This window comes from Hippopotamus amphibius, chromosome 3 (genome assembly GCF_030028045.1).
Source record: "Hippopotamus amphibius kiboko isolate mHipAmp2 chromosome 3, mHipAmp2.hap2, whole genome shotgun sequence".
Taxonomy (NCBI): Eukaryota; Metazoa; Chordata; class Mammalia; order Artiodactyla; family Hippopotamidae; genus Hippopotamus; species Hippopotamus amphibius.
This window is the reverse complement of record NC_080188.1, coordinates 78490532-78518373: the sequence shown is the minus strand read 5'-3', so window position 1 is coordinate 78518373 and position 27842 is coordinate 78490532. Positions and strand designations below refer to the sequence as shown.

Genomic DNA, 27842 nt, shown 5'->3' with positions numbered 1-27842 from the left:
GGGGCTTGTGCGCGGTGGGGGTCTGAGCGCTCGCGGCTGCGGCGGGTCAGGTTTCCTGTGCAGGTTCTCGCGGTCTGGTGCGTCACGCGGGCGTGCAGTCACCTAGACGGTTTGCGCCTTCCGTTTACCAGAGCATCTTCCCTCTGGTGGTAGAAGCGCAGGTGTCGGGCCGTGAGCCTGCCATGCCAAACTCGCGGCCCAGGCCTCGCCGGGGCGCCGGCAGTGGCGCCGGGGCAGCCGGCCGGGCCGAGCTGGTGTCGCGGTCCTTGCAGAGCGCGGAGCACTGCCTGGGCGCGCAGGACTTCGGCACCGCCTATGCCCACTACCTCCTCGTGCTCAGCCTGGCCCCGGAGCTGAAAGACGATGTGAAGGTGAGCAGGGCCCTCCTTCCTCTCGCTTGCAGGCAGGTCCTCTGCTCTTCTCGTATGAATAAGTAAACAGATACTTTGCGGGGCGGGGGGTGGGGCGGTGGCTGTTAATGTTTACTGCTCACCCTTGACTCTTTTGTTCATAACCACAGCCAGCCTATCAGAAAATGCTGTCTGCTCCACCATCGAAATATATATCCAGAATCGTATCCCTTCTCACCGCCTTCTCTTTTACTACCCTGATTTAAGCGTCTCTTGATGACTTTTGCAGTAGGCTCAGGTTCGAAACTAGGCTTTCTCCTGCAGCCTACCTCAACACAGACAACAGGAGGTTTTTCATAACAAGAGCCAGATGATGTCATTTTTCCTATTTCAGAACTTCCTCTTCATTCAAAATTCCAAAGGTTAAATTGCACATGAGGCCTCGGGTGATCTGCCACCTTCGCTATCTATGTCTAGCAAGTCCCTGCCCCAGGGCCTTTGCACTTGTCTCTACTGTTATGTGGAAGGAATGTTGAATTAAATTTGGAATTAGCCTGAAGTAATCATTTGATGATGCATTTAAAAAATAAAAAAAAATTTTTGTTTATTGTCTGCATTGGGTCTTCGTTGTTGCACACGGGCTTTGTCAATTTGCAGTGAGCGGGGGCTACTCTTCATTGTGGTGTGTGGGTTCCTTATTGCGGTGGCTTCTCTTGTTGCAGAGCACGGGCTATAGGTTCGCCAGCTTCGGTAGTTGTGGCACACAGGCTTTAGAGCCCAGGCTCAATAGTTGTGGTGCATGCACTTAGTTGCTCTGTGGCATGTGAGATCTTCCTGGACCAGGGATCTAACCCCTGTTCTCTGTATTGGCAGGCGGATTCTTAACCACTGTGCCACCAAGGAAGTCCTTTGATGATGACTTTAAAAAAATATGTATTTATTTATCTTTAGCCTTGTCGCAGGTGGCATATGGGATCCTAGTTCCCCAACGAGGGATAGAACCTGCATTGGAAGCAGCTAGTCTTAACCACTGGGCCGCTAGGGAAGTTCCTGATGATGCATTCTTTAAGTTTCAATTAATAATTATTTGTGACAGTTATTCTGTTGAAGTGCTGTACACTTTGTTATTTTAGAACCTAAATTTCAAAAAGTGATTTAATTTAATATTGCATTCAGTTTTCTACCGGAAGCTACTTTGCTTTATTTCACCCAGGGTTTCTCAACCTCAATACTGCTCATATTTTGGATGGGATCTTTGTTGTGGAAAGCTGTCTTGTGCACTGTAGAATGTTTAGCAGCATCCCTGACTTCTACCCAGTAGATGTCAGTAGTATATAGACATTTGTAGTTCATATAAATTTAGTGTAAATTTCAGGACCAGCTGGCCTCAGGGAAGAGAAAGTGTTATGTTGAGATACAGTTTGCTCTTCTAGGTAGACAGAAGTGGAATAATGGATCAATCCAAGCGCTTTTTCCTCAATTCTTTGTTCCTTAGTTTCTTCTTTTGTAAAACAGGGACAATACCTTTTTTTATATTTAGTGTGTGTTAAAAGTATTATTTAAAGTTTGTATTTCAGTGCCTGGTGTTCACTAGGGTTAAGTAACTAGGTTTGTTTCCTGCAGAACAAAGTCCCATATTTCTTTGCATGGTGCTCTGTGAAAGACCTATCTCTTTACTCTTAATTCCTTCTACTCCCCATCTTCACACTGCAGCCACACCAAGTTGCTTACCTATAAATTCCCTGATCTATTTGATATAATCTGTGTTCTTCTCCCCTCACATTCTAGACTCTTCTTCCTATTCTTGTCTCTCTAATAAACTCCATCAACATTCAGTTTCAGGTATCAGTTCTTCTGTATAAATTATGTGAAGATGATACAAAATGTGTTTATGGTAAAGCTGGAATGACTACAGCCTTCTCTGTTTCCACTGGGTTGCAGTGTGGAGAATGTTTGGAGGAGATGTACTTGGAGCTAGGGTGACAGTGGGGAGACTATTGCTGTCCTCCAGCAGGTGCTTACAAGGGCCACATTGTAACACTGGGGGGAAAGGAGGTGACAGATTTAAATATAATGAGAGAGAGTTGGTTGGGTTTGAAATGAACTGTTTTGGAATGAAGGTAGCGTTATAAGGTGACTTCTGGGCCTGGGGTTGGGTGGCACCTTAACCTTACATCCTGTGTGTGTCCTGTGTGGCAGGAGTACGATGAGTTCAGGTTAGAACATTTTGAATTTTTTCAAAATTGTGTGTTACATTTCTCTCTCATGAACCCTTGCTGAGGATGGGAACACGAATTCATGTGATGTTGTTCGTTGCTATTCTTTGCACGCTGATCAGGAAATATCTGGGTGGAACTGAACTGAGATGGCTGAGGGTGCAGTCCCTGGTTGGGGTGACCAGAAGGAAGTGGTAACTGTGGGTCTGAGGTTCCGGAGAGCGGGTCTTGGTTGGAGATGTAGATGTCGCATTCATCACATGGGTGATGGTTAATACATTAGGGATGCAGGAGAAAAGAGAAGAGGGTCAGGGAAGTACTCCTAAAACACAGGAACCCACAAAAAAGAGGTTGGTGAAGAATGATATGGCAGCCAAGTATGGAGAGATTTTGGAGAGTGGTCTGAGTGTCTTAATTCTGCATGTCACTGCCATGTGGGTGGTAAAAGTTATGCATTTGTTTACTTAGCAATGGGGCCTATTAAAGCTAAATTAAACTTAAGGTGACTTTCAATTATAATAATTTTTATTTTCTGTGAACTCTTCAACCTGTGTTGAATATTCTTTCATTTTTTTCTTCCTGGCCCTGCCATGCGGCTTGCGGGACCTTAGTTCTCTGACCAGGGATTGAACCCATGCCCTCAGCAGTGAAAGTACGGAGTCCTAACCTCTAGACCGCCAGGGAATTCCTTCTTTCATCATTTATGTTATTGACTAATTTACTGTTTTCTCTTTTGTAAAGGAAACTTTTCAGTATACACTCTTCAGATGGGCTGAAGAACTTGATGCTCTCAGTCGAACACAAGACTTACTTGGTTGCTATGAGCAAGCCTTGGAACTGTTTCCCGATGATGAAGTGATTTGCAATAGTATGGGGGAGCATCTCTTCAGGTGTGTAGTGCTTTCAGTATTACTAGTTAAGGATTATTCTGTATCAGTCTGGATTGGATAAATTGCCGTTCAGTAATTTGAACAGGGAAAGTTTAATATAAAGAATTATTAACTATAACAGGGGATCAGAGTAATGAAGGGTTGGCTAGTAAGAAGAGAACTCAAAAGAATATAGGTAAAGCAATTATATTCCAATAAAAAGAAAGAATATAGGAATAGCAGATATAATATGTGATAATATTACATCATATACTACGTCATAGCCACGCCCCTGGGGCTGAGATGCAGTATCCATGGAAGAGTTCCTCTCACTGGGCTGAGATCCAGATCTTGTTGGAGAGAACATAGACCTTGTTCACAGGATGGCAGAGAAGTGCCTGTGGTCCCTTGCTGGGGAACTTGTAAATCTCTTCTCTGAAACTTCCTGGAAATTTGCCATTTCCTTTTGTAAGAGTGCCGTTCCCTGTTTAGGTTCCAGAAATGTCTTTTTTTGCTTACACCATACCCAAAACGAATCGTCTGATTCATTCTTTAAAATTGACAGAATGCTTAGAGGTGCTTGTGAAGAAGTATGAGTGTAAAAGGGTTTTACTAGCTCAGTTCTCTTCATTGGGTGGACCACACGCAGGTGTGATCCACAGATTACCAGTCAATGACAGAGAAGTACAGAAACTGTGAGTAAACACTTAGAAATGTATGTAGCAGTTTGACATTGCTGTAAACCCAAGCGTGTGGTTAGGAAACTCACTTGTTGAGGAGCATATGGACCACTGAGTGCTGCTGCAATCAGGTGTGGGAGCTGCACGCGGAGTAATCATGTGCAGTACAAGTGTGTTGGTCTACAGATGGTTAGATATTTTGAAAGGAGAGGGAGTTCTTTATCATAGTTTAAGAAACACTGTTCCGGATGGTCTGATAATTTTCTCCTCCTGTCTTTTATTATTGATTTGCTCACATCTAATTCAGTAGTAGTTTTTTGGGTGACTCACCTTTGATTTTTTTTCCTTAGACACAATGCCTCTCTTTTTGCAGTCATATTTATTTGGTTTCTTTTGTATGTGATTAAAATATGTAATTATAACAACAAGTGCAACTGATGTAAGCTGGGCTGGCAGCAGATACCACTGACTCTTGATGACCATTCAACTCAGTTGCAGGCACAGCAAAGAGGCGCCTACTAGCCATAGGTGTTAGTGTCTTTTACAGAAGTGGTTTTTAGAAATGAGTGGTATTCTACAAAGTTGCTTAAGTGGAGGATGACTAGGAGAGCTTCTACTATACCGTTGTAGAGTAGAAATGGATCGTCAGGTACTTGTTAGTGTTCTGGAACGCATAAATATAACAGGGATTTAGAAAGGAAAGAAGTGAATGAGAATTGCAGTCCTCACAGAAGGTTTCCCAAGGAGATGGCACTTGGGTTGGGTAGGATTTGGGGTGCTGGTGAGGGGTCTTCAGGCCAGATGAGTGGCACGAACTGTAATTGATAGCATATAGTTGAATATTTTGTCTGTTATTTTTTACTCTAGAATGGGCTTTAGAGATGAAGCAGCTGGGTATTTTCGAAAAGCAGTGAAGCTAAACCCTGATTTCAGTGATGCAAAGGAGAATTTTTATCGTGTTGCAAACTGGTTGGTGGAACGCTGGCACTTTATCATGCTTAATGACACCAAAAGGAATACGATTTATAATGCAGCAATCCAAAAGGCAGTTTGTTTGGGGTCCAAAAGTGTTTTGGACATCGGAGCAGGAACTGGAATACTAAGGTTTGTTGGAACTGTGTTTTAATTACATACGTGTGTATACTAATGTGAATTAAAGATTTTACCAAATGTGGAAAATTTAACAGTAGAATTTAAAAATAGAGTTTAATTCATTTCTCAATCTTGTTATGATTATTTATGCAACTATTATTATTGTACTTTTCACTTTATCTTTTACTTTATTAAGAACTTGACATAACCACCAAGAAAAATTTGGGGTTATCATTGAAATTTTGAATAATGAATTTTAAGAGTACTTTTTACATTAACATTCTGGTTGAATCTAATTGTTTAAAGTCAACTAATGTTCTACATGCCAGTTGTGTCTTAATAAGGTGGATGTCATGATTTATTGTATGATTTATTTCTTGACAGGAATGTTAGTTCATTTTTTTTTTTTTTTTTTTTTTGGCACACGGGCTTAGTTGCTCTGTGGCATGTGGGATCTTCCTGGAGCAGGGATTGAACCTGTGTCTCCTGCGTTGGCAGGCGGATTCTTAACCACTGCGCCACCTAGGAAGCCCATTAGTTCATTTTTTAAAATGCAGAATGAATAATAGTTGTGTTCAAAAATAAAAGGAAAAGCTCGTGTTTAAGCATTATAATTCCACTAAAATCTGAAAAAATACAGTAGATTTTTTTTTCTTGATGAAATACATTTTCCTCTTGTAGCATGTTTGCTAAAAAAGCTGGAGCGCGTTCGGTGTATGCCTGTGAGTTATCCAAGACCATGTATGAACTTGCCTGTGATGTAGTGGCAGCAAACAAGATGGAAGCAGGGATCAAACTCTTACATATGAAGTCGCTTGACATAGAAATTCCAAAACACATTCCTGAAAGGTATTATAACATGAACTAGTTTTATTGTTTATAAACTACTATTTGATTTTAGTGGGATGAATTGGAAGATTGGGATTGCCATATATATATGTTACTAATAAGAAAAAAAATATCAAGTTTCACACTTTAAATATATGCAGTTTATTGTGTCAATTATATCTTAATAAAAGTTCTTAAAAACAATTAAGATATTCACATTTCTAGCTTCTAGTCCAAACAAAAATGCTAAAACCCTTATATTGTAAAGATACAGATATAGGATAGTTCAGCATAAGATGGGTTTTCATAATAAGGTCATATTCTTGATAAAAAAGATTTAAAGATCTTGAGAAAAATTTGTGGCAGGGGATTTAATAAATAAACTTCAGCTTTAGTAAGTTCCTTTGCCTTTGTTAATTTCAGTGTTCTAGTTGTCCTTCTGTGTGGTCAATAACTATTTAAAAATTGTACTTAAAAATAATGCATGAGTAGATTAAGCTTGATGGACTTATCACATTCTGCGTTAGTATCCTTGGCTGAAATTAAAGCTTTGGAAGCGTTAGCTGTCAATGTATTTTGGCTTGGGCCCTTCAAATGCTTTGAATATTATCTCATACGTCTTAGCTTTTTAGTATGTTGTTCTTGATCCGTATCACAAGGGGATGGAATTTTAGAGCTAGAGGGGACTTAAAAATCCTCTGGTCCAACAAACTGTCATTTTAGATACAGAATTCTCTCTGTGTAGCACTCACTTTACTACCTCTCCTGTGTAGTCTATCTTCTCATCTTACTTAAATTCAGTTTACATTGAAACCGAGCTTTTTTTATACGCTGTCGTCATTGGGACTATGATTTTAAAAAGTCTTCTTGCATATATGTGTGATAATATTTATATTTACACAATGGTTATGCTCTTCAGTGGTCTCTACGTATGTTCTCATGAAAGAAGTCCTGTTAGATTAAGGCCCGTTTTATAGAAATAAACAATGTCCTCAGTTAGAAATAAACAATGTCCTCAGTTGTGTCATTCCACAGAAGATCAAAGCCCTGTGGATTAGGTGTTCGTGAAAACTGACAGGCGTGGGTAAAGCAAGAGAAGTAACAGGAGAGGGACAATCAGTGTGTAAGAGGTAAACATGGATAGTGGAGGCAGAGGAAGGATTTTGAGGGGCAGGCCTTCTCACCTGCACTAAGTGTTATTTGTAGATCAAGGAAAATTAGAAACATTATTCATTTCGATAAGTCGGGAGTCATTGATGATAGAGAGTATTTTTATAGAGAATTGAGGATAGAAGTCCCGTTACTCAGGGTTAAGGAGGGGGACTGGTAAAGGTAGTGGGTGTGAACCACTGTTTAGGATTTAGGCAGTGAGAGAATAATCCCAGAGGCAGCGGGTCCAGTGAAGGTTGTGTACTCCCTCTGCTGTCCCCGCCAGGAAGCTGCCAGTGGAGAACAGAGGAGCCTGAGGAACACTAGTTACTCAAGATTCAAGGGCAGATATTAAACACGAAATGTATTAGAAAATTTTACATAAGAACTGTTTCTATAATATACCCTTCCTTTCTTCTCTCAGCTTTGACATCTTTTATATAAAAAGCATGATATTTTACTTACATATATCTTTAAAAAATCATTCTATAGAGTTTCCCTAGTTGTAACAGAAACTGTCGATGCAGGTTTATTTGGAGAAGGAATTGTGGAGAGTTTGATTCATGCATGGGAGCATTTACTTTTGCAGCCAAAGGTAAGCAGCATGAAAACACTTACATTTGATTAAGAATTCATTATTCAGTAGATAATTTATTGAACCCCTAGCATAACTGCAAAGCAGTAGGAGATACGTCCCGCTCTTGGGGTGCATACTGTATAGTTGGAAAGCAATCCATGTGAAAAAATGTTTAATAACATAGTGCAGTGTGTTCTTGTGTGCCCAAATGGTGTATACAGGCAAAAAATACTCCAGGAAGGAATTCTTAAGAATCTAGCTTTTATTATAAAGGGATTGACTCTGGAATTCTTGAGTAGAGTTGAGAAAGGGAAGTACTTTCAGTCTCACAGCTTTCACTGTTTGTATTCCTGGCAAATTATCATAAGGGAATATAGTGATAACTGGCGTGGTATGGTTTTAAGGTACCAGTTGGATCTGGGCTACTGCTTGGACAGGACTGGTTCTTGTAATTACCAAGTTATATTTTGCATTGAAATCCTCTACTGTGGCCCAATAAATTGTAGATTTGGTTTACACATATGTATTGTGAATGAAAGGATTTTAACACATAATAAGAATTCACTACTTACAGAAAATGATTTGGATTTAAAATAGCTAATGAAAGGTTGAAAGAAGACCAGTTTGTTTCTCAAGTAGTTAATGGTGATTTTGGCCACTCACAGTCATACTCAATAATCTTTGGTTGTATGCAGACTTAGACTTCTGGCTCCCCACCTCCCTCCATCCCTTCCTTCCTATTTGAACTTAATGTGATATACAGAGACATATACATACGTGTATATAGCAATGAAAATAAAAGAAACTTTTTAAAGGAAAAAAAAAACCAACACCTTTAACTGGCTTATCCTTAACTATTGTTTTTAAAATTTTTTTCATAATAAATTTTCATAGCTTGCCATCATACACACATATTTTGACATAAATATAACAATATCATTTTTATTGTTTTATTTTTAGACCAAAGGTGAAAATGGTAGTTGTGAAAAATATGGGAAAGTTATACCGGCAAGTGCTGTTATATTTGGGATGGCAGTAGAATGTGCAGAGATAAGGAGACATCATAGGTAGGTGATTTTTTAAATAATAATTATTAAAAAAGAATAATTTTAAGGAGTAGACTGTACTTCAAAGGTTGTTTAATGGACATTTATTTGGATGAGAATTTGTAGTTTTCTGACCTTTAAATTCATGATGGTTATTCCAGTCTTAAAGTTCTTTTTGCTTTTTTTTTTAAACTTTCTTCAAAAATGGAACTCTAGGATTAAAATCAGCTTTCAGTTTTCTAGTGGAAAATTAATTCTGATACAGCTTAGTATCTTTTTTTTTCATTCAGAACAAATTTATGTATATACATTTTACATACAATATATACATATGTACAGAGAGAAACTAAAGCAAACATGGTAAAATGCTAATATTTGGAGAAATTTTAGTGAAGGTATTACAGAAATTACTTTATGGTTTTTGCAGCTTTTTAATTTGTGAAATTTTTTTAAGTTTATAAGAATTTCAAGCCTTATATAATCCAGTAAATTTTATTTTCATTTCTTGGATTTATTCAACAGATGTTAGAGAAAAGTTAAGAAATTGAAATTGACAAATTCCAATTCTAGCTAAGCAAGGACTAGTAATTTAATCTCCCTGGGCTTGCAGTTGCATATCTTTAAAGCTCATTTACCTCATTATACTTGATATCTTTATATAGTGAGCATAGGCTGAATCCTGCCTGTTTTTAAAAGAAAATTGATGGCAAGAAACTGAACAGAGAATGATTATGATCTCAAACAGCAATACTTAATCTCAGATTGTTGACATACTAATATGGTGTACTGCAAGCAGTGATACAGCTTAGTTTCCTTTTGATATGTGATAGATTCATGAGAAAAATACTAAGTTCAGACTGATTTTAGAGAAAGTGAAATAAAAATTTTCAGTGCGAAAATAATTTTAATTTATTTCTTCCGTTTTCTTCTTCTTAGTAACTATTGATATTATAACGTTTTCTGGTTGGGTGGGATGAAATTTTAGGATCTTTCTACCCTTGAGATTCTGAGATTTACCAAGTGTGATACAGGTGAAAAATTCTTTAGTTATAGAAGTTTTTTGGTTACATTTTTTTTCTTGAACATTACTGAATTTTTAATTTTGCTAAAATATTGATCCTTTTTTTGTGGGCACTTTTTAAGAAGGCCCTCCATCTGATAACTTAGTGGGAAATGTAACATATTTACATTTTAGGAAATACTGACGAGTAAGAGAAGAAAATAAAAATCATCCTGACCGCCTCACTAGTAGATAACTACTGTTCATCCTTGCGCGAATATACCACAGTGCATTCCTCCTTTGTGCTGGTGATGGACATTTAGGTTATATCCAGTTTTGAGAGTATTGGAAATAGCACAGCTATAAGCATTCTCGAATATTCTTTGGTGGTTGCGTGTATGAATTTCTGTTGGCCATGTTCCTAAAAGTGCAAATGCAAACACCTTGAGGTTCCCGTATTAAGACTGAATCTAGAATAGTCATGTTTAGCTTGAGTAGGAACTACGAAAGTCTTCCAGAGTGGTCTTGTTAATTTTCTGTTCCTACCAGTAGTGTACGAGATTGTTCTTACCAACACTTACTTTCCTCATTCTGATGGTTGTGTAGTATGGCTTAACTTCATTTCCCTGGTGACTAACTTGACATATGCTTTTGTGCAGTGTCTAAGTCTTTTGCCCATTTTTGTGTTTCTTTTATTGTGCAAATTTAAAAATATATTTTGGATATTTGCCCCTTGTTGAATAGATGTGTTACAGATCTCTTCTACTCAGTGGCTTTGCCTTTTTACTTTCTTCCTGGGTGTCTTTTGATAAGCAAAGTTAATTTTGATGTACACTTATCATTTGTTTTCCTTTATAGTTAGTGATTGTGTGTATAATTGTGTTTAAGAAACCTTTGTCTATGAAGTTTTTTGTTTGTTTTTTAATAAATTTATTTATTTGTTGGCTGTGTTGGGTCTTCCTTGCTGCACACGGGCTTTCTCTAGTTGTGGTGAGCAGGGGCTACTCTTCATTGTGGTGCGTGGGCTCCTCATTTTGGTGGCTTCTCTTGTTGTGGAGCATGGGCTCTAGGTGCTTGGGCTTCAGTAGTTGCAGCACACAGGCTCAGTAGCTGTGGCTCACGGGCTCTAGAGCACAGGCTCAATAGTTGTGGCACATGGGCTTAGTTGCTCCACAGCATGTGGGATCTTCCGGGAGCAGGGATCAAACCCGTGTCCCCTGCACTGGCAGGTGGATTCTTAACCACTGTGCCACCTGGGAAGTCCCCTGTCTGTGAAGCTTTATTGCATTTTTACATTTATTTTTTGCTGGATTCAATATTAGATGGTGTTACTTGATTCTTAAAAAAAACCCAAAAACCAAAAAACCAAATCCATCTTTCTCCCTTTCCTCTCTTATTCCCCCTCTTACCAGGGTGGGTATTAAGGACGTTGCTGGGATCTGTTTGCCAACCAACGTGAAATTTCAGAGCCCGGCTTATTCTTCTGTAGATGCCGAAGAAACAATCGAACCTTATACAACTGAAAAGATGAGTCGAGTTCCTGGAGGATACTTAGCTTTGACAGAGTGCTTTGAAATTATGACAGTAGATTTCAACAATCTTCAGGTAAAAATAAAAGTTCAATTACTGTTTTTAAGCATTAAATTTCATGCATTGTTTAAAATAGTTAATACATAGGACAGTCTTCTTTTATGAGTTTGCATGGGATTCCACTTATTATCAATATATGTAAAGAAAATGATTAAACGGTAACCAAAATTCCCTCCTGAAATTATTTACCTACTTTAAATACAGAGAAAAAAATCCCTAAAGTTTTTAGGAAAGTACAATGTGCCTGGTGCTTTCAGGGGTATTCTTAGGTGATTCTTAAAACAGCAGTACAGTTATAATTATCCTTGTACTATACAGATGAAAGACCTGTAGCCAGATATGAATGCGTGGACAGGAGTTGTAACCTAGATTTTCTGACTTTTCTCCTGCCATTTAAAATTAACAGTATTACTTGAACAGTAACCCACATCTCTAGCTTGTGTGTACATTAGAGTGACCAGCCATTTTGGCTTGCCCAGGACTGAGAGGTTCCTGAGAGGCAGCCTTGGGCAAACCAGGACAAGTTGGTGTCACCCTAGTGTATCTGTGTGTGGGTGGTGGGAGGGTGCACTGCACAAAGAAAGAGCCCGAAGAAATTGAGGGAGGTTCCATCGAGTTCTTTTCTGCAGGTCTTTACGTAAGGTGAAATGCTTAAGTACATTAAGTTTTTGAGCTGAAACTTGCCTGGGTACAGAAGACGTCGGGAGGGTCATTTTAGCCTAACATCTTTATAATTTAGTAAGAGCTTTCCCCTCTTGGTTGTTACTAGGGTTTTGTTGTTGTTGTTGTGTGAGGTGGCCTGGAACTAAATGAACGCTTTGGCGTTGCTTACTGCAGCTGAGCTTCGTGACCCTTTCTTTTCTGACGTAACAACATTCCGATGGGGAAGTAGCTGCTGAGTACCCCAAAGCTATCCTTTTCTGATTTTATTTTTCTTTGCCACACACACACACATCACCTTATTAAGGCCTTAATTTTGCCAGTAATATCTGCCTGTTTAACATTTTCAAGTAATACATTAAAAAGGAAGAAGAAAGAGTGTATTTCTTCCTTTTTAAAATCTAGGCCCTTCTTTCCCCAGATCACCAGTTTAAAATACATCTTTTCAGACTCGTTTTTCTCATCTTCTACACACACACACACACACACACACACACACACACTCACACACTCACACACACACATTTTTTAAAACAAAATACTTCTGTTGGTTTGCCCCTCGCTACCTTCATTCAATAGTATGTCATGGACTTCTTTCTACATCAGTAATATGTCTCTGCCTCATTGTTTGTAGTAGCTGCATGGTATTCACTACCATATACCACATATCAGAGCTTCCCATCCAGCATGCCTTAAATGGTTATAGGTGTGCCACGATATCCATCCCCGAAGGGCGCTGGGCAGGACTGAGAACTTACGGAAATGGGAAATGATATATAGGGGCAAGTATATAATGAATGTCTAAAATCCTTATTCCTTTTACACTTTTGCCAGGAATTAAAAAGTCTTGCAACTAAAAAACCTGATAAAATTGGTGTCCCTGTTATTAAAGAAGGCATACTCGATGCTATTGTGGTTTGGTTTGTACTCCAGCTTGATGATGAACACAGTTTATCCACAAGTCCTAGTGAGGAAACATGCTGGGAACAGGCTGTCTACCCCGTACATGACCTTGCAGGTACATCTTATCAGAATTTGTTGTTGTTTTTTAAAACTTGTTGTTTTGGGACTTCCCTGGTGGCACAGTGGTTGAGGATCTACCTGTCAATGCAGGAGACACGGGTTCGATCCCTGGTCCGGGAGGATCCCATATGCTGTGGAGCGGCTAAGCCCGTGCACCACAACTACTGAGCTTGCACTCTAGAGCCCTCAAGCCACAACTATTGAGCCCGCATGCCACAACTACTGAAGCCCGAGCAGTAAGAAGCCCAGCACACCACCAGTAGAGAAAGCCCATGTGCAGCAACGAAGACCCAGTGCAGCCAATAAATAAATAAGTAAATAAATTTAAAAAACTAAAAACTTGTTTTAATCTTCTAAGCATTTGAGTCAGTGTCAAAAAATTCACTTTGAATACAAAATCTCCAGTCAAGGGAGATAGGTTAAATCTTTCAGGGTTTTCCTTTTCTTTTTTAAAAGTAGTTTTAAATAATTAATACATGTGATTGAGAGACTAAAACACAACGCTGCTGCATACAAAGATCTATCATTTCTTCAGCACTGATTAATCATCAGTAGAAAAGAGAAATGCTAGTCCATTTTTTTATGGAACACAGTGGAAAAGTACTACTTTTAGTGCAGGAATTCTTATCGCTTACAGAATCTGATGGCATCTGTGGAGCCCCAGGTCCTAGAAATATGCACACTCATAGAAGTACAGAATTTTGCAGTTTCAGAGTTCATGAAACCATGGACTTACCTAGAGATGTCCTATATTAAAGATATTTTTTGTATAGAAATTTTTCACTAGCAATTTGATGGGTTTCAATGTAATTTACAGCCAAAATTCTACTTTTTTAAACTGGAAGGTAATAAATATTTACTTCTGTGTAGTCTCTTAATCAAGGATCTAATTTGGCAAGGTCATTAAGTCATGGAATCAGTATATTATTGTGGCCAGCATGGGTTTTGGAGTCAGTCATGTAGATTTGAATTCAGATCTCGGCTACTTACTGAGTCCCTGGTTGGCCTTGCTGGCTATTTCTTAGCGCTTTTGTTATGTGATGTATAAAGATGGGACGATGCTGTTACTTTGCAGGATTGTTGTAGGAATTATTAGACATACTGGATGTAAAGTGCCTACTGTAGAGACTGGCACTCAATAAATAGCACATTTTAATTTGTGTTTATTTATTCTAACTCTCTTACAGTAACTTAGATGATATTTTTAAAAAATCCTTCTTAGGGAAAGGATATTTTAAATGTGTAAACACAAGAATAGCAACTTATGTTTTCAACTGGCTCTATGGCTGATAAGAAGGAATTGCAATTATATGTTTACACTTTAAAGTTTTACCATGTTTGAAAGCTCATGGATAGGGGCATGATATAGCCTTATATTTTCAAATTCCTAAACATGCAAGAATGTCTAACTTAAAGAAATGGGGTGCTGTCAGATGCTGCCTTGTTCATTTGGAAGTTTCTCTTAGAGAAAAGAATGTCCCTTTAAGCTAAAGTCAGGTGTGGTATTGATCCCTGAATTTCATCTGTCTTTGTTGTTGCTGGCTTCATTACCAAAGATTGAGAGTCCCCTGTAGTCCTTCCCCCACCCTCCAATTTGGGGACATTGATGATACCTAGTGAGTACAGTAAAAGCACTATGATACTGATAGTTAGGGTCCAGTAATGAGCTCTTGAATCTCTCTGTTATGCTGTAAGTTAATTGGATCTTCAAACCTGTTTTTCCCTATGTAAAGCTGGAGGGATTTTCCTAGGGGTTTTTTTTTGTTTTTTTTTGTTTTTTTGGTTTCTTTTTTTTTTGCCACACTGCATGACTTGTGGGATCTTAGTTCCCCCACCAGGGACTGAACCCAGGCCCTTGTCAGTGAAAGCATGGAGTCCTAACCACAGGACTGCCAGGGAATTCCCTCACTTAATTCTATTAAATCAGTAGGTGTAATCCTTCATGTGGTGGTTTAAAAAATGGGGGGAGAATGGGACTTCCCTGCTGGTCCAGTGGTTAAGACTCTGAGCTCCCAGTGCAGGGGGCGTGGGTTTGATCCCTGATTGGGGAACTAAGATCCTGCATGCCATACCGAGCAGCCAAAAAGAAAAAAGAAAAAAAAATAATAATAATGGGGGGAGGACGGAGGTGTTTGTATGATCCTCAGACTTATAAATACTCATACTCATCAATTACAGTTTTTTTTCTTTCTTCCTGTTCTGTGAAGACTACTGGATAAAGCCTGGGGACCAGGTGATGATGGAAGTGTCTTGTCAAGATTGTTACTTGAGAATCCAGAGTATCAGTGTCTTCAACTCGGAACATGAAATGGATGTTGGGAAAAGCTTTACCAAGAATAAAGACCTGCTGTCTTTGGGAAATGAGGCTGAACTCTGTAGTGCCCTGGCCAACCTTCAGACCAGTAAACCAGATGCTGTGGATCAGACATGTGTATTGGAATCCACAGAAATTGCTTTGCTTAATAACATCCCATACCATGAAGGCTTTAAAATGGCAATGAAGAAAGTGTTGTCTTCACTGACTCCGGAGAAGCTGGGTCAGGCCATGGATACTCAGTGTCAGGATAACGAGATGCGCTGTGAACGTGGGCAGAGTAATTGTGAGCAGAGCATCCCTGAGCCTCTGTATGTGTTAGATGTGTCTGAGGGCTTCTCTATCCTGCCTATAATTGCTGGCACACTCGGGCAGGTTAAACCTTACAGCTCTGTGGAGAAAGACCAGCATCGTATGACTCTGGACCTCATATCTGAAGCCAACCACTTTCCTAAAGAAACACTTGAGTTTTGGTTGAGACATGTGGAAGATGAATCTGCTGTGTTGCAGAGGCCCAAATCAGACAAGTTGTGGAGTATAATTATACTGGATGTCATTGAACCATCTGGGCTCATCCAGCAGGAAATAATGGAAAAAGCTGCAATATCCAGGTAAAACACAAAATGCAACTTTTGGTTTATTTGAGCTCAGACTTCGTGTAAATTCTTTTTGTTCCTTAATGGCCTAACTGCACAAAGGAGTCGTGATCATTGTGTGTTTCTCAAGCATTGCTTTTCAGAACCTGTGAGTTCATGTCTTTCTCTTTCTGTGTGTGTCATTGCTGAATTTTTTTTTTTTCCCTAAAGGAACCCCTGCCCTGTAGGTATGAAGAGAGCCTGCTTTGGGATTGGACTGCCTATGTATAATATAGGGAATTAACTAGAACTCCATAAGAACAGATGAGAGGACATTCAGGGTAAATAAGGAAAAAATCACATCATCTTTATGAGAAACATATAGTATGCATTTGATGGTGTATTGGGAGAGCAAAGTGCTTGTTCGGAACAAGTCCCAGTCCTTTTAGGTCTTAAAATCTCTATTTTATAGTACAGTTCTCTCCCAAAGGTATTTCTCCTTGAGTTTACGTTACTGGCGGTAAACTTGAGCCTAATATTTAAAATTGAAAGCAAATTTGACTAAGCTTCGAAGTTCTTCAGTTGTACTGCTCAGATCTGAAAACAGGCAATATGTAACATTTGGAGGCCCAAATTTAAATAAAATAGTTTACAGGTTTTCAATTTTGTGGTATATGAACAGGGGTTGTTTGGTAGTATAGGAGCAGTGGTGGGAATGCAGACCAAATTGCAACAGCAGAAGGCAACTTGTCCAGGAAAAAAAGCATTTGCTTATATAATTATTTATATTTTAGGTTTCATATGCATTTTCTTTTGTTAACCACACTTATCTTTTGTTATGAGGTAACCAGTAAAAATCACCACCATTTTCTAGTCTTTAAAACACTCTTGTACATATAAATTATGGGGATATAGAGGTCTGACACACATACATACATACATGGAAACACACACACGCTCACGGTCTCTCTCTTAAAAATTTAAACAGATCTACTTTAGGTAGAGTGTAGAACAAGGAGCTGAAAGGGTTTGAACCTAGTCTCAGATTTGTCCCTGAATTCCTGAAGTAGTAAACTTTTCTGTAAGTCATTTAATACCTCTCATCCTCAGTTTTCCTCATCTACAGCATGAGGGATACTGCATGAGATGCCTTTGAAGGCATTTCAGCCCTATGAATTTCTGACACAAATGAGGTTTGACCTATTTGGTAGAATCACCTTGGAAAGGTGTACAATTTACCTAATGGTTTATTTATTTTTCGTTTTGATTTCTTTTTCTAATTTTTTTTATTGTGGTAAAATGCATGACATACTTTTCATCTTAACCATCTCTAAGTGTACAGTTCGGTGGTATTAAATACTTTCATAATGTTGTGCAGCCATTACCTCCAGCCATCCTCATAACTCTTTTTGTCTTGGAAAACTGAAACTCCGTACCCATCAAGCAATAGCTCTTGATTCCACCCTCCCCGCAGCTGCTGGCAACCACCATTTTACTCTCTGCTACTGTGAGTCTGACCGCTCTACCTCATATGACTAGAATCAGGCAGTATTTGTTGGGTGTGTGTGTGACTGTCTTATTTCACTTAGCATAATGTCCTCCAGGTTCATCCATGTTGTAGCATATGCCAGAATTCCCTTCCTTTTTGAGGGGGAATAATCTTCCATTGTATGTATATATCACATGTTGCTTATCCATCCATTGACAGACTTAGTTATGTTAGTGGGAGACAACTTATGTAAAGCTGCCCACAATTCCCCTTCAGTGTTTCCCCAGAGAGGGAGGGGTCCTACTGGCAGTGTGGGTTGGACAGTTTTTTTTCCAGGCGTGGGGTATGGGCAGTTCTTAGGTAGGACTGTCCTGTGTGTTGCAGGATGTTTGGCTCCTCTGGGAACTAAATGCTAGTAGCACGTGTGATCGCTGTTTTAGCCAGTTTTCTTCCCTTCCCGCTGAACACCTCCTGAGTAAAGTGGAGAACCAGTGCTCCTTCCCTTCAGCCTAAGCTCTTGCACAGTCTCCTTACCAGGTGCTCCTGGATGTGTAGGCTTCCCTTGATTCTGGGGCCAGGGGTGTGCAGAGACTCTCACCCAGGCCTTTTATTATTATCTTTAGCCGCTGACAGTGGGGAGGCCTCGTGACTGGTCAGAGAGGATGAAGTTAGGGGTTGGGAGGACAGATTGTATTTCGCATAAGGATAAAGGGCATGTGTCTTGCTGGGTACTAATCCTCCCAAAGGGCAAGAAAAAAAAATAAGCCATTTCACGAACTTAAGTTTTCAGTCTCTAGTTGTGTTTCCCGTCATTGTTTTAAAATGTTCATTCGTAAGTTTTATTCAGTCACACTAAATTAAGATACAGGAGAAAGTTTAAAAGCTTGGTAAGCTATTTTTTTTTTTTTTTTTAATTTAAACCCATTTTAAAACACCTTGTGTTGGATCACATGGAAACAGTGAAGAGTTTCTTCAGAATTTTTGCTATTTATGGTTAGACTTTTGCGTTGGAACATATTTTTTTTTATTTCTGAAGGCACAGATGGTTCAGAGATATTACTTGGCTTTGCAGAGGATTCGGTTGCGGAGTCTGGCAGCTGCAGTGGTGTAAGCGACAACAAAACAGTGTCAGTAAAGCTAAGCGGAGTTTCAAGGCGATTACTGTTTTATCTACACGTAACTAAGAAGCATTCCTGTTAGTAACAGTGACATTAAGAAGGATTTGTACAGGATTTTAGATTAAAATAATGTGAACATGGCCTTTTAAAATAACTTGCATACTTGCTTTTGTGTGGTATTCGTCTCTGGCATGGTTGTTAGTACTCGATTCAGCCTTTTCTGACTTTTCAGGGTTTGGCACATGTATTTTTGACTTTGTTTAGCCTGATTTTCTAGTTATGCCCTAAATGACTTAGTGGTATTACCCTCCCTCCCTCCTTCCCTCTTTCCTATATATTTTATGGCTAGAAGGTTGGCTTTTATTAACCTAGTGCTTTTTGTTTGCTGATTTCATAGAACGCTACCCTCTTATGGCTGTTTGGGGGTAGAGGGAATTTAGTCAAGCAGCATAAAGCTCTGTGGTTAGTCTCTCATTTGAGACTTTGTGATCTTAAGAAAAATTAGATCCGGTTTCATTTAAATGGGTCACTATTAGCAGATGACTTCAATTGTTCAGAAAATTTAGTACTATGAATTGTCAGGATTAAACTTGATTCATGTGAGGAAAATGGGTCAGTTTCTCCAGTTATTTAGGAAGATGTTAAAATTTTATCTTGTCTGGTATAGGCATAGATTGAAAGTTTGATAACAGCTGTGTGATTTTTGTTGCAGTATGTAATTTTATCTATTGTGGAGATTCAGTTTCTACCAAACTACCTAAAATGCTAAAAAAGTTGGTAGGAAAGGAATAACAAAAATGAATAAAGCATTGGAGTCCACTTTTGGGCTTATCTATATTTATGAGGACTTATTACAACTTAAATGGTTATGTACTTATATTTAGTGAGGAGAGATCATCCTGGTTTTGGATCATGACTTGTCTCAATCAGACGGATGCCATTACACTCAGGAATCATCTCTTTCTTTGCTGACTCTGTGCTCATGAAATGACCTGGTTCTGATTTGGCTCCCTGTTAGCTAGCCTTTAGGAAGAGCAGCCTGTTTCCTTATGGTAAACTTCTCTGTCAACTTTTTATTTTGAAAAATTGCAAACCTAAAGAAAAACTGCAAGAAAAGTAACAGTGAACATGAGACTGTCGTTTTATTTATTGAACCATTTGATAGTTGTTGGCTTCATGACCTTCCTGCTTACTTTACCGTTAGCATGTATCTCCTTAGGATGAAGGCTTTTTTCCCCTACATGTCACAATAAAATGATCACACTCAGGAAACTTAACACTGATAAGATACTATTTAATAGATAGTGTGTATTAAAATTTTCCTTGCTATCCCAGTAATATTCTTCATTGCTTTTTTTTTCTCCCCAGCTAATCAAGGGACCTGTATTACATTTAGTTACCATGTCTTGTTATATTTTAGTTGTCATTCTGATTTTAGGTATTTGTAAATTGTTGAGATAATCCGTTTAGTAAAAGCAGAATTAATCATCTGAAACTAAGAGGAGAAGTTGCAAAGTGGTTTTGAGGAATGGGGTATTTTATAATTTGTCAAGATTTTAATGATCTAATCAGGGAAACTGCGTAGCATACAATTTTAGAAACTTGTAGGAACTTTTGTTTTTAGATATGCACATATGTATTGGTCAAACATTTAGTCCTGTATTTTTATAAATAGATCCTTGCTGACTAGAAATATTTGAGTGAAAGCTTACTATGAAAGATACATACGATAATACAAAGTCCAGCTGTCTTGTAGTAGCCTGTCCTAGCAGTTCAAGTGGAAACCGACTTGGAATGTTCAGTAAAAATGAGGAATTTAATGTTTGATTGTAAATGTGGCAAATGATTAAAGTACCTTAGAGTGTCCTCCACATCTGTTCCATTTGATGGCAATAGGCGACCCACCCCACCCCTCTCATGCCTCCCACACAGCTCAGGTGTATGGAAACAGCACTGTATATGTGGGTGTGGGAGCTGTCTTGGCTTAAGAGCCTTACATTTCACATAGGCACTTCTTCCATGAGCATAGCTTCTCAGTCCCAGCAATAGGAACCCATGATTACAAGTTATCCCACACTCAGGGAAGCCCAGAGGTGGTGTGACTTCCCATCAGGCCTTTATAGTTTGTTTATAGTTGTCTCAATCCAGATGCAGCTACCTATTGAGAAGCATTAAACATTTTCTTTTAATCATAAGCAGTGTTACTGATAACACAGCTGATATTCCCACCTTTATGGGATTTCCAGGGAAAATGAAGGTGAATCCAAGATCAACTGTAGGAGGAGAAAGGGTTTTATTAACCCTTTATTCACACTCTTAATGCAGTTTTTGGATTTTTAATCACTTTTTTTTCTTTCAGAGTGTTTAACTTTTAGTTTCAAAATAATTTCAGGCTTACAGAGAAGTTAGAGTATAGTACAAGAAACCGAACATGTACCTTACACCCAGTTTCACAAATTGTTACTATTTTTCCACATTTGCTTTATTATTCTTTCTGAACACTTTAGAGTAAGTTCCAGATATCATATTCCTTTACCCCGAAATACTTTGGTGTGTATTTTGTAAGGAAAAGGATACTCATTTATATAATCATCACACATTTATCAAAATTAGGAAATCTACATGGACACCGTACTGATGTCTAAGGGAAAAATCTTACTCAGATTTCACCACTTGTTGCAGTAATACCCTTTGTAGCTTTTTGTTCCTGGTCCAGAATTCTACCAGGATCACACACTGCATTTTGTTTTAGTCTCCTTTATTCTGGAACAACAGTTCCTCAGTCTTCCATGACATTCAGAGTTTTGAAAAGTGCAGGCCTTTTATTTTGTGGAATGTTCCTCATGTTTCTTCCTAGAGTCAGATCATGCATTTTAGAGGGGAATACCACAGAAGTTTTGTCACATTGGGAGGCACATAGTGTTGCATTATCCCATAATGTTGATGTGAATTTAGATCAGTTGGTTTAAGTTGTAACCATCAGGTTTTTCCACCCTAGGTTGTTATTTTCCTTTTGTAGTAATAAGTAAGTCATTTATTAGGGTGATACTTTGAGACTATGTAAATATCCTTTTGCTAATCAAACTTTCACCCACTAGTTCTTTGGTTTTTTCTTTTCTTCTTTCTTCTTTTTTTGGCTGCACTGAGCGGCATGCAGGATCTTAGTTCCCTGATCAGGGATCGAACCTGTGCCCCCTGCAGTGGAAGTGCAGAGTCCTAACCAATGGACCACCAGGGAAGTCCCTCACTCATTAGTTTTAATAGCCATTGATGACTGACTCTTCCTTAATCTAAAAACCTGTATCCATCCAGCTGACTGGTTACTTTTCAAACTTGTCTGTTAGCTGCCAGTCTAAAGTCCGTTAGATGATATACAATCCATAGCTCCCCAGTTAGTCATGATTTAGTTTTTGGTATTTGTAAGATGTCGGGAATCAAGATGCTTTGTAAAGCATTTTTCCTTCCTCCAGGTGTTTGCTACAGTCCGGAGGCAAGATCTTTCCCCAGTATGTGCTGATGTTTGGGTTGCTCGTGGAATCGCAGACGCTGGTGGAGGAGAGCGCTGTTCAGGGAACAGAGCGAACTCTTGGATTCAATATAGCACCTTTCATTAACCAGTTTCAGGTACGTGTTTCGAAGAGAAGTTCAACCAGGTGGCTGTCACCCAGTCTGCCTTCTCTCTCTCTCTCTCTGTAGTGTTATAGTCACTGTGTTTAGCTGGATTGGGATGGTAATCAGGTTTCTATAGCAAAGGAACTTACTTCCGGTAAAAATCGACCTAGGGGTTAGTATAGCCGAGGAATTCTGTTGTTTCTACTGACAAAAGAGTATAGATTTTGCTCTGAACCACTGTTGTGAATGAAAAATAGGATACTGGGTTTAGTCTCTTGAAAAAGTGTGCTCCTTGTCTAAAAAAGCAGCTGCCAGAAGGAGACCTCTGTTCTAAACATGAACCCTATTTACATTGAGACTTCAGGCTGGCAGGTGATAGGCGTGAGCAGCTAATGCCTGCGGATTCAGACTTCAGGGAGCAGGAATGTAGGAGCCTAGGAAACTGGAGCTCAAGAAAAGGGGTTCGTTGCTCTTTGGGAAACAAGGATTTAGTGCTGGCAAAGGTACTAGCAACAAAATAAAATTTGTGAGTTATAATTGTGGGAGTGGATGGGATGTCTGGGGAAGAGGTTTGGGCTGGAAATAGGTGGAATCTCCTGTGTAAGTCAAAGCAGCATTTTGGGAAGTGGGATGTTGAGTACCAAACTAAAGGAGTGATACCTAAACCTTTTATCTAAAGGCTATAGATGATAAGCTCTTGAATATGCATTGTTAGGTCTTCCATGAACAGTTACTTGCTCAACAGATATAAATTTGTTGAGGAAATGATTTTTTTCAGGGCAGGCTAAGGTTTTAGAGTTTATTTAATCTCAGTTTTTTGGGAGAGTTTAATAAAGAAAATACACTTATCAGAAGCCAGAGAAGTTTAAATTATTTCTTTGAGTGGTCCAAAAACACCACCATGTCCTATCTTTCTAGCTTATTCTCTCTTGATCCTGACATCAACAATTCTTCAATTCCATCAGAATCTAGGATATTTTAATCCTGCCATCTTTTCACCCTACCTCCCATCTCATGTCCTCCTTTCCTTAACAGCTTATATTTCATGGTTGATACATTTTTCATGTCCCTCCTCTTCCATCTTCCTGCTGGCCTGGGTAAATCCCACCTTGGTTAAATCCAGCATTCTGCCTTCCCTACACCAGTACCGCAGCAGCTGAATATGCTGACTGTGGTCTCACTTCAGCTTATGACCACTCATCTCAAGAGGCTCCATAAACTCGCTTGGCAGTTTTACGTTTCCTAGTCCACTCACCCATTTTCTGAGATGATATTGTCTCCTTTCTTCTAATATGGTGATTATCTGACTGTTACATTGATGACTTGAGTGAACCAATGAAACAAAATGAGAGGTTGTTTTAAAAAAATGCTCTACAGAAAACAGAAATGTATTTATTCATTCAACAAATGTCTACTCTGTGTGCTCTTTTAGGTTTGGGGAATATAGTCATGAAATTAAAAAGATAAGTTCCTGCCCTCATGGAGCTGGCATTCACATTGACAGTAAACAAACAGGAGATGGACAGTAAGCAAAGGACTAAAAAGGTTGATATGATAGATGGTGAGAAGTGAGAATGAAGTGAGAATGGGAGTTGGAGGAATGGAACATTCTATTTTATTTAGGTAATGACTAAGGAGAGGACTCAAAGATAAGTGACATTTAAGCAGAGACCTGAGAGAAATAAGGAAGCAAACCATGTACAAGTCAGAGGATCAACAAGTGCAGGGACCTGAGGCAAGAGCATGATTGGAGTGTTCAGAAACAGTAGGAAACCATGAGGGAGAGTCAGGTAAGGATGTAGTGAGAAAAATATTGGGAGCCGGATCCTGTAGAGCCTCCTGTAGAGGTCATGGTGAAGGTTCTGGCTTTTACTTTGAAAGGGGTGGAAACCAACTGGAGGGTATTGACCAGAGGAGCGATGTGTGACTTGTTTTGAAAGGCTTGCTATGGTTGCTGTGTTGGGAGTAGACCACCATGGAGACCAGGAAAGGCATAAGGTTATTGCAGTTATCGAGGAGAGAGGTGGTAGTGGCTTAGACTAGAGTTGTAGCAATGGATCTGGTGCAAGGTGGTCAGATTGTTGATGTATTTTGAAGGTAGCTTTTGTGATAGATTGGACATGGGGTATGAGAAAGCGCTTGGAAGGATAGTTACCACTTACTGATATGGGGAAAATAGGACAATCATCAGGCTGTGCTTATGTTTTTATGGGGTCATTATGCAGTTGGATAAGCATTTAGAGAAATAGCTAGCCTAGAGATACAAATTTCGCAGTCAAGTTTGGTAGGTGATATTTAAAGCCCTAAAACTGGGATGAAATCAACTTGGGGGCATGCAGAAAGAGAAAAGGGCAGAGAACTAAATTCTAGAGTACTCACAAAGTTTTGAGCTCTAGATTGGAAATCTAAGAAGGAATCAGCAAAGATGACAGGAGTGGCCAGTAGGCTAGGTTGAGAAACAAAAGTGAGGACAGATCATGAGGGACGGATATAGCTGTGTGGGGATTAGAGTGCAGGTGATGAGGTGACACAGAAATATAGGGTTATTCTTCTGGTGACTGATACAAATAGGGATACAGGGCAGGAGTCCTGGGAATGGCATGGAATTGCTGTGAGTTTTTCTGGAGAGGGAAAATTGAATGCCCTCAATAATGCCCAGGGAGAGAGAAGCTGATGTATCTGTGTCTTGTTTCACTGTGAACAGTTGCTTTTTAATATTTTATTCAAAGGAAAGAGGGTACTTTTTAAACAGTTTCCTTTCAACTTCAATTGAGGCTAAAAGTTATTAGTAGGAAGGTTCCATTGCTGCTGAAATTGATGGAATAGTTTATAGCAGTGGTTCTCAACCTTGACTCTACTCTCAGAACTACTGGTATCTGGATCCCAACTCCAGATCGATGTGAGGTGTGGCCTGAGCAGTTGGACGTTTTAAGAGCTCCTCAGGTGATTTTAATTTGCAGTTGAAGTTGAGAACCACTGCCTCCTAGATAAACTATTTTCAAAATGAAATCCACTATTAGTTGTTTGGTTGAATTTGGCATATTTTCTCAAACAGTTCAATAATTAATGTTGTACAGTAAGTCCTCTACATACGAACCTTCAGGTTGTGAACTTTCAAAGTTGTGAACGTGAGTTCGCACGTCCAGTCATGTAAGTTAGTTCATGCACCTGGCATACGTTGTCACATGCATGCGTCCTCTACAAGTGGTTGTGTAGTTTACTGTATAGTACTGTATAGAGTACAGTAGTACAGTATCTTTGTTTCAAGCCCAGGATGTCTGGAAGCAATGTAAAAGCAGCAGTGATGTAGCTGGTACTGCTAAGAAGCGCCAGGTGATGATGATGGAAACAAAAATGAAACTAATTGAGAGAGTGGAGCGAGGCGAAAAGATGGTAGACGTCGCTCGTTCTTATAACATGAATTGTTCAACCATCAGCACGATTCTGAAGAGCAAGATCATGGAACATGTGAAGTCTGCTGTGCTGATGATGTCGACAGTAATATCGAAGAAGCGTGGAAAAGTGATGGAGGAGACAGAGAACCTTCTCAGTGTGTGGAGGCAGGAGCAGCATCCGTGTTGAGTCCCGCTCAGCTCAGTGCTGATTCAAGAGAAAGCTAGAAGCCTTTATGAAGATGTGAAGGAGAAACACGGCGATGAATCAGAGGGCGCATCTTTTAATGCCAGCCACGGCTGGGTTCATCGGTTCAAGGCTAGAGCCAGCCTTCACAGTGTAAAAGTTAAGTGGCGAGGCAGCGAGTGCAGATACAGTAGCTGCCTGGGAATTTCCTGAATTCTTTTCGACCCAGAGAAAGGATGAAGAGAGACGAGTAAGAAGTAACTGAAGATCCAGAGAGATTCATGGTGCAGGAAATGGCAAGGGGGATTTTCTTTATTTGAGGAGGCACTGTTAGTTTTTGAGGCACAGGATCCGAACATAGAATGGTAGTTTTTGAGGCACAGGATCCGAACATAGAATGGTACATGAAGTTTGCAGCAGCCGTTCAGAATGCAATCCAGTGCAACCTTGTCACCTGTGACGAGAAAAAAAGAGCTACTACCCAGACATCACTGGATCATTTTTTCAAGAGGGTAAACAGAATTGAATCCAGCAAGGAACTGGAACCTGTGCCATCAACATCAGGCATGAGTGAGATTGCAGCGTGCCCTCCGTCTCCTAGTGCTGACGATCCTTCAGCTCTACCATCTTCCATCTCCTCTACCACCTCCAGTCAGTAACTCTTCTTGCCTGTTCACTTGATGCCAGCCCCTGGATGCCAGCTGTTGTACTGTGCTACTGTACTTTTCAAGGTACTGTACTATAAGATTACAGTACAGTACTATATAGCTGATTGTGTTAGTTGGGTACCTAGGCTAATTTTATGGGACTTATGAACAAATTGGACTTAAGAACACACTCTCAGAATGGAACTCAATCATATGTAGGGGACTTACTGTATTATTTGCTTATTCATCTTTCACACATAAGCACATCCTTGGCTTAAAATTTTTGGAGCTGCTTGGTTAAGTAAAAATTTAATCTGTTTTCATCCAAGTGAAGAATCTGTAGATAATTGAAATCACAGAAAATTATTCAGCGTAAAACCTTGGTTTGTTCATTCTTCCTGTAAAACTGGAATCATGGAAGTCCTTATGCCTTAAGGTTGATGTGGGAATCAAATGAGGTAACAGATGTAAAAAGCACTGTATCATATTGAGCCAAGTACAAAGCAGGAAACTTCATGAGTCTTGATCAAAAAAATAATTTAGTAAAAGCGAAAATTTTATACTTTCTTTAGGTACCTATACGTGTATTTTTGGACCTATCCTCATTGCCGTGTATACCTTTAAGCAAACCAGTGGAACTCTTAAGACTAGACTTAATGACACCATATTTGAACACCTCTAACAGAGAAGTAAAGGTACTGTAAAATGATTACTCGTCATATTCAGAATTATCTTAAACTATATAATACTTTACATACATAAAATAGTTTTAGCCACTTTCTTTGAAGATTTCTTCCATTTAAATCTTCATATTTAAATCTTCATTCATATCTTCTGGATATTGTTTTCTGAACAATATCCAGACATGGGCTTGGGTAAATATTAGTGAATAAAATAGGTTGGTATTAATTTGAATTGGGTGATTAAATACATTTCTTTATTAACTTTAGATCTAAAACTGACTAAAAAAGGCAACGACTTATCCAAGTCTATACTCTGTTTACTTTGATGGAATTTTCATGATTTCTTAATTTTCATAGGTACGCATTTGTAAATCTGGACAAGTGACTGCCATTCCCTTTTGGTATCATATGTACCTTGACGATGAGATTAGGTTGGATACTTCAAGTGAAGCCTCCCACTGGAAACAAGCTGCAGTTGTTTTAGATAATCCCATCCATGTGGAAATGGGAGACGAGCTCATACTCAACGTCCAGCACCACAAAAGCAATGTCAGCATCGCAGTAAAGCAATGAAGAGCAGCTTTCCAATGAAAAAATGTGGAAGTAGAGCAGCAAGTACACAGTTCTTCTAGTCTGAATTAGTAGTGGGATTATAATCATAAAATGGAGGTATAAAGATTTAAGTCCTTGTAATGGTCAAATATTTTTAAAAAACTGACATTAATAAAGTGTATTTAAAAGATCC

General features: G+C 39.1%; 1 protein-coding gene across 1 annotated transcript; it reads left to right on the top strand.

Annotated features, from left to right (window-relative positions):
• PRMT9 (protein arginine methyltransferase 9) lies at nucleotides 1–27842 on the top strand. The gene is made up of 12 exons (XM_057728991.1): nucleotides 1–371; nucleotides 3308–3456; nucleotides 4983–5219; nucleotides 5889–6056; nucleotides 7677–7779; nucleotides 8722–8828; nucleotides 11220–11412; nucleotides 12892–13075; nucleotides 15288–16005; nucleotides 22047–22200; nucleotides 26987–27109; nucleotides 27455–27842. The coding sequence occupies exons 1-12, from the start codon at nucleotides 183–185 to the stop codon at nucleotides 27668–27670; spliced, it is 2541 nt and encodes an 846-aa protein (XP_057584974.1). The 5' UTR covers nucleotides 1–182; the 3' UTR covers nucleotides 27671–27842.

What these genes read in the sequence shown, in the direction of transcription:
- PRMT9 (XM_057728991.1), top strand. Translation starts at nt 183, where the DNA reads ATGCCAAACTCGCGGCCCAGGCCTCGCCGGGGCGCCGGCAGTGGCGCC. An exon ending in ATTTACTTTTGCAGCCAAAG is followed by an intron (nt 7,780 to 8,721) that starts GTAAGCAGCATG and finishes TTTTATTTTTAG; the next exon opens with ACCAAAGGTGAAAATGGTAG. An exon ending in GAGATAAGGAGACATCATAG is followed by an intron (nt 8,829 to 11,219) that starts GTAGGTGATTTT and finishes CCCTCTTACCAG; the next exon opens with GGTGGGTATTAAGGACGTTG.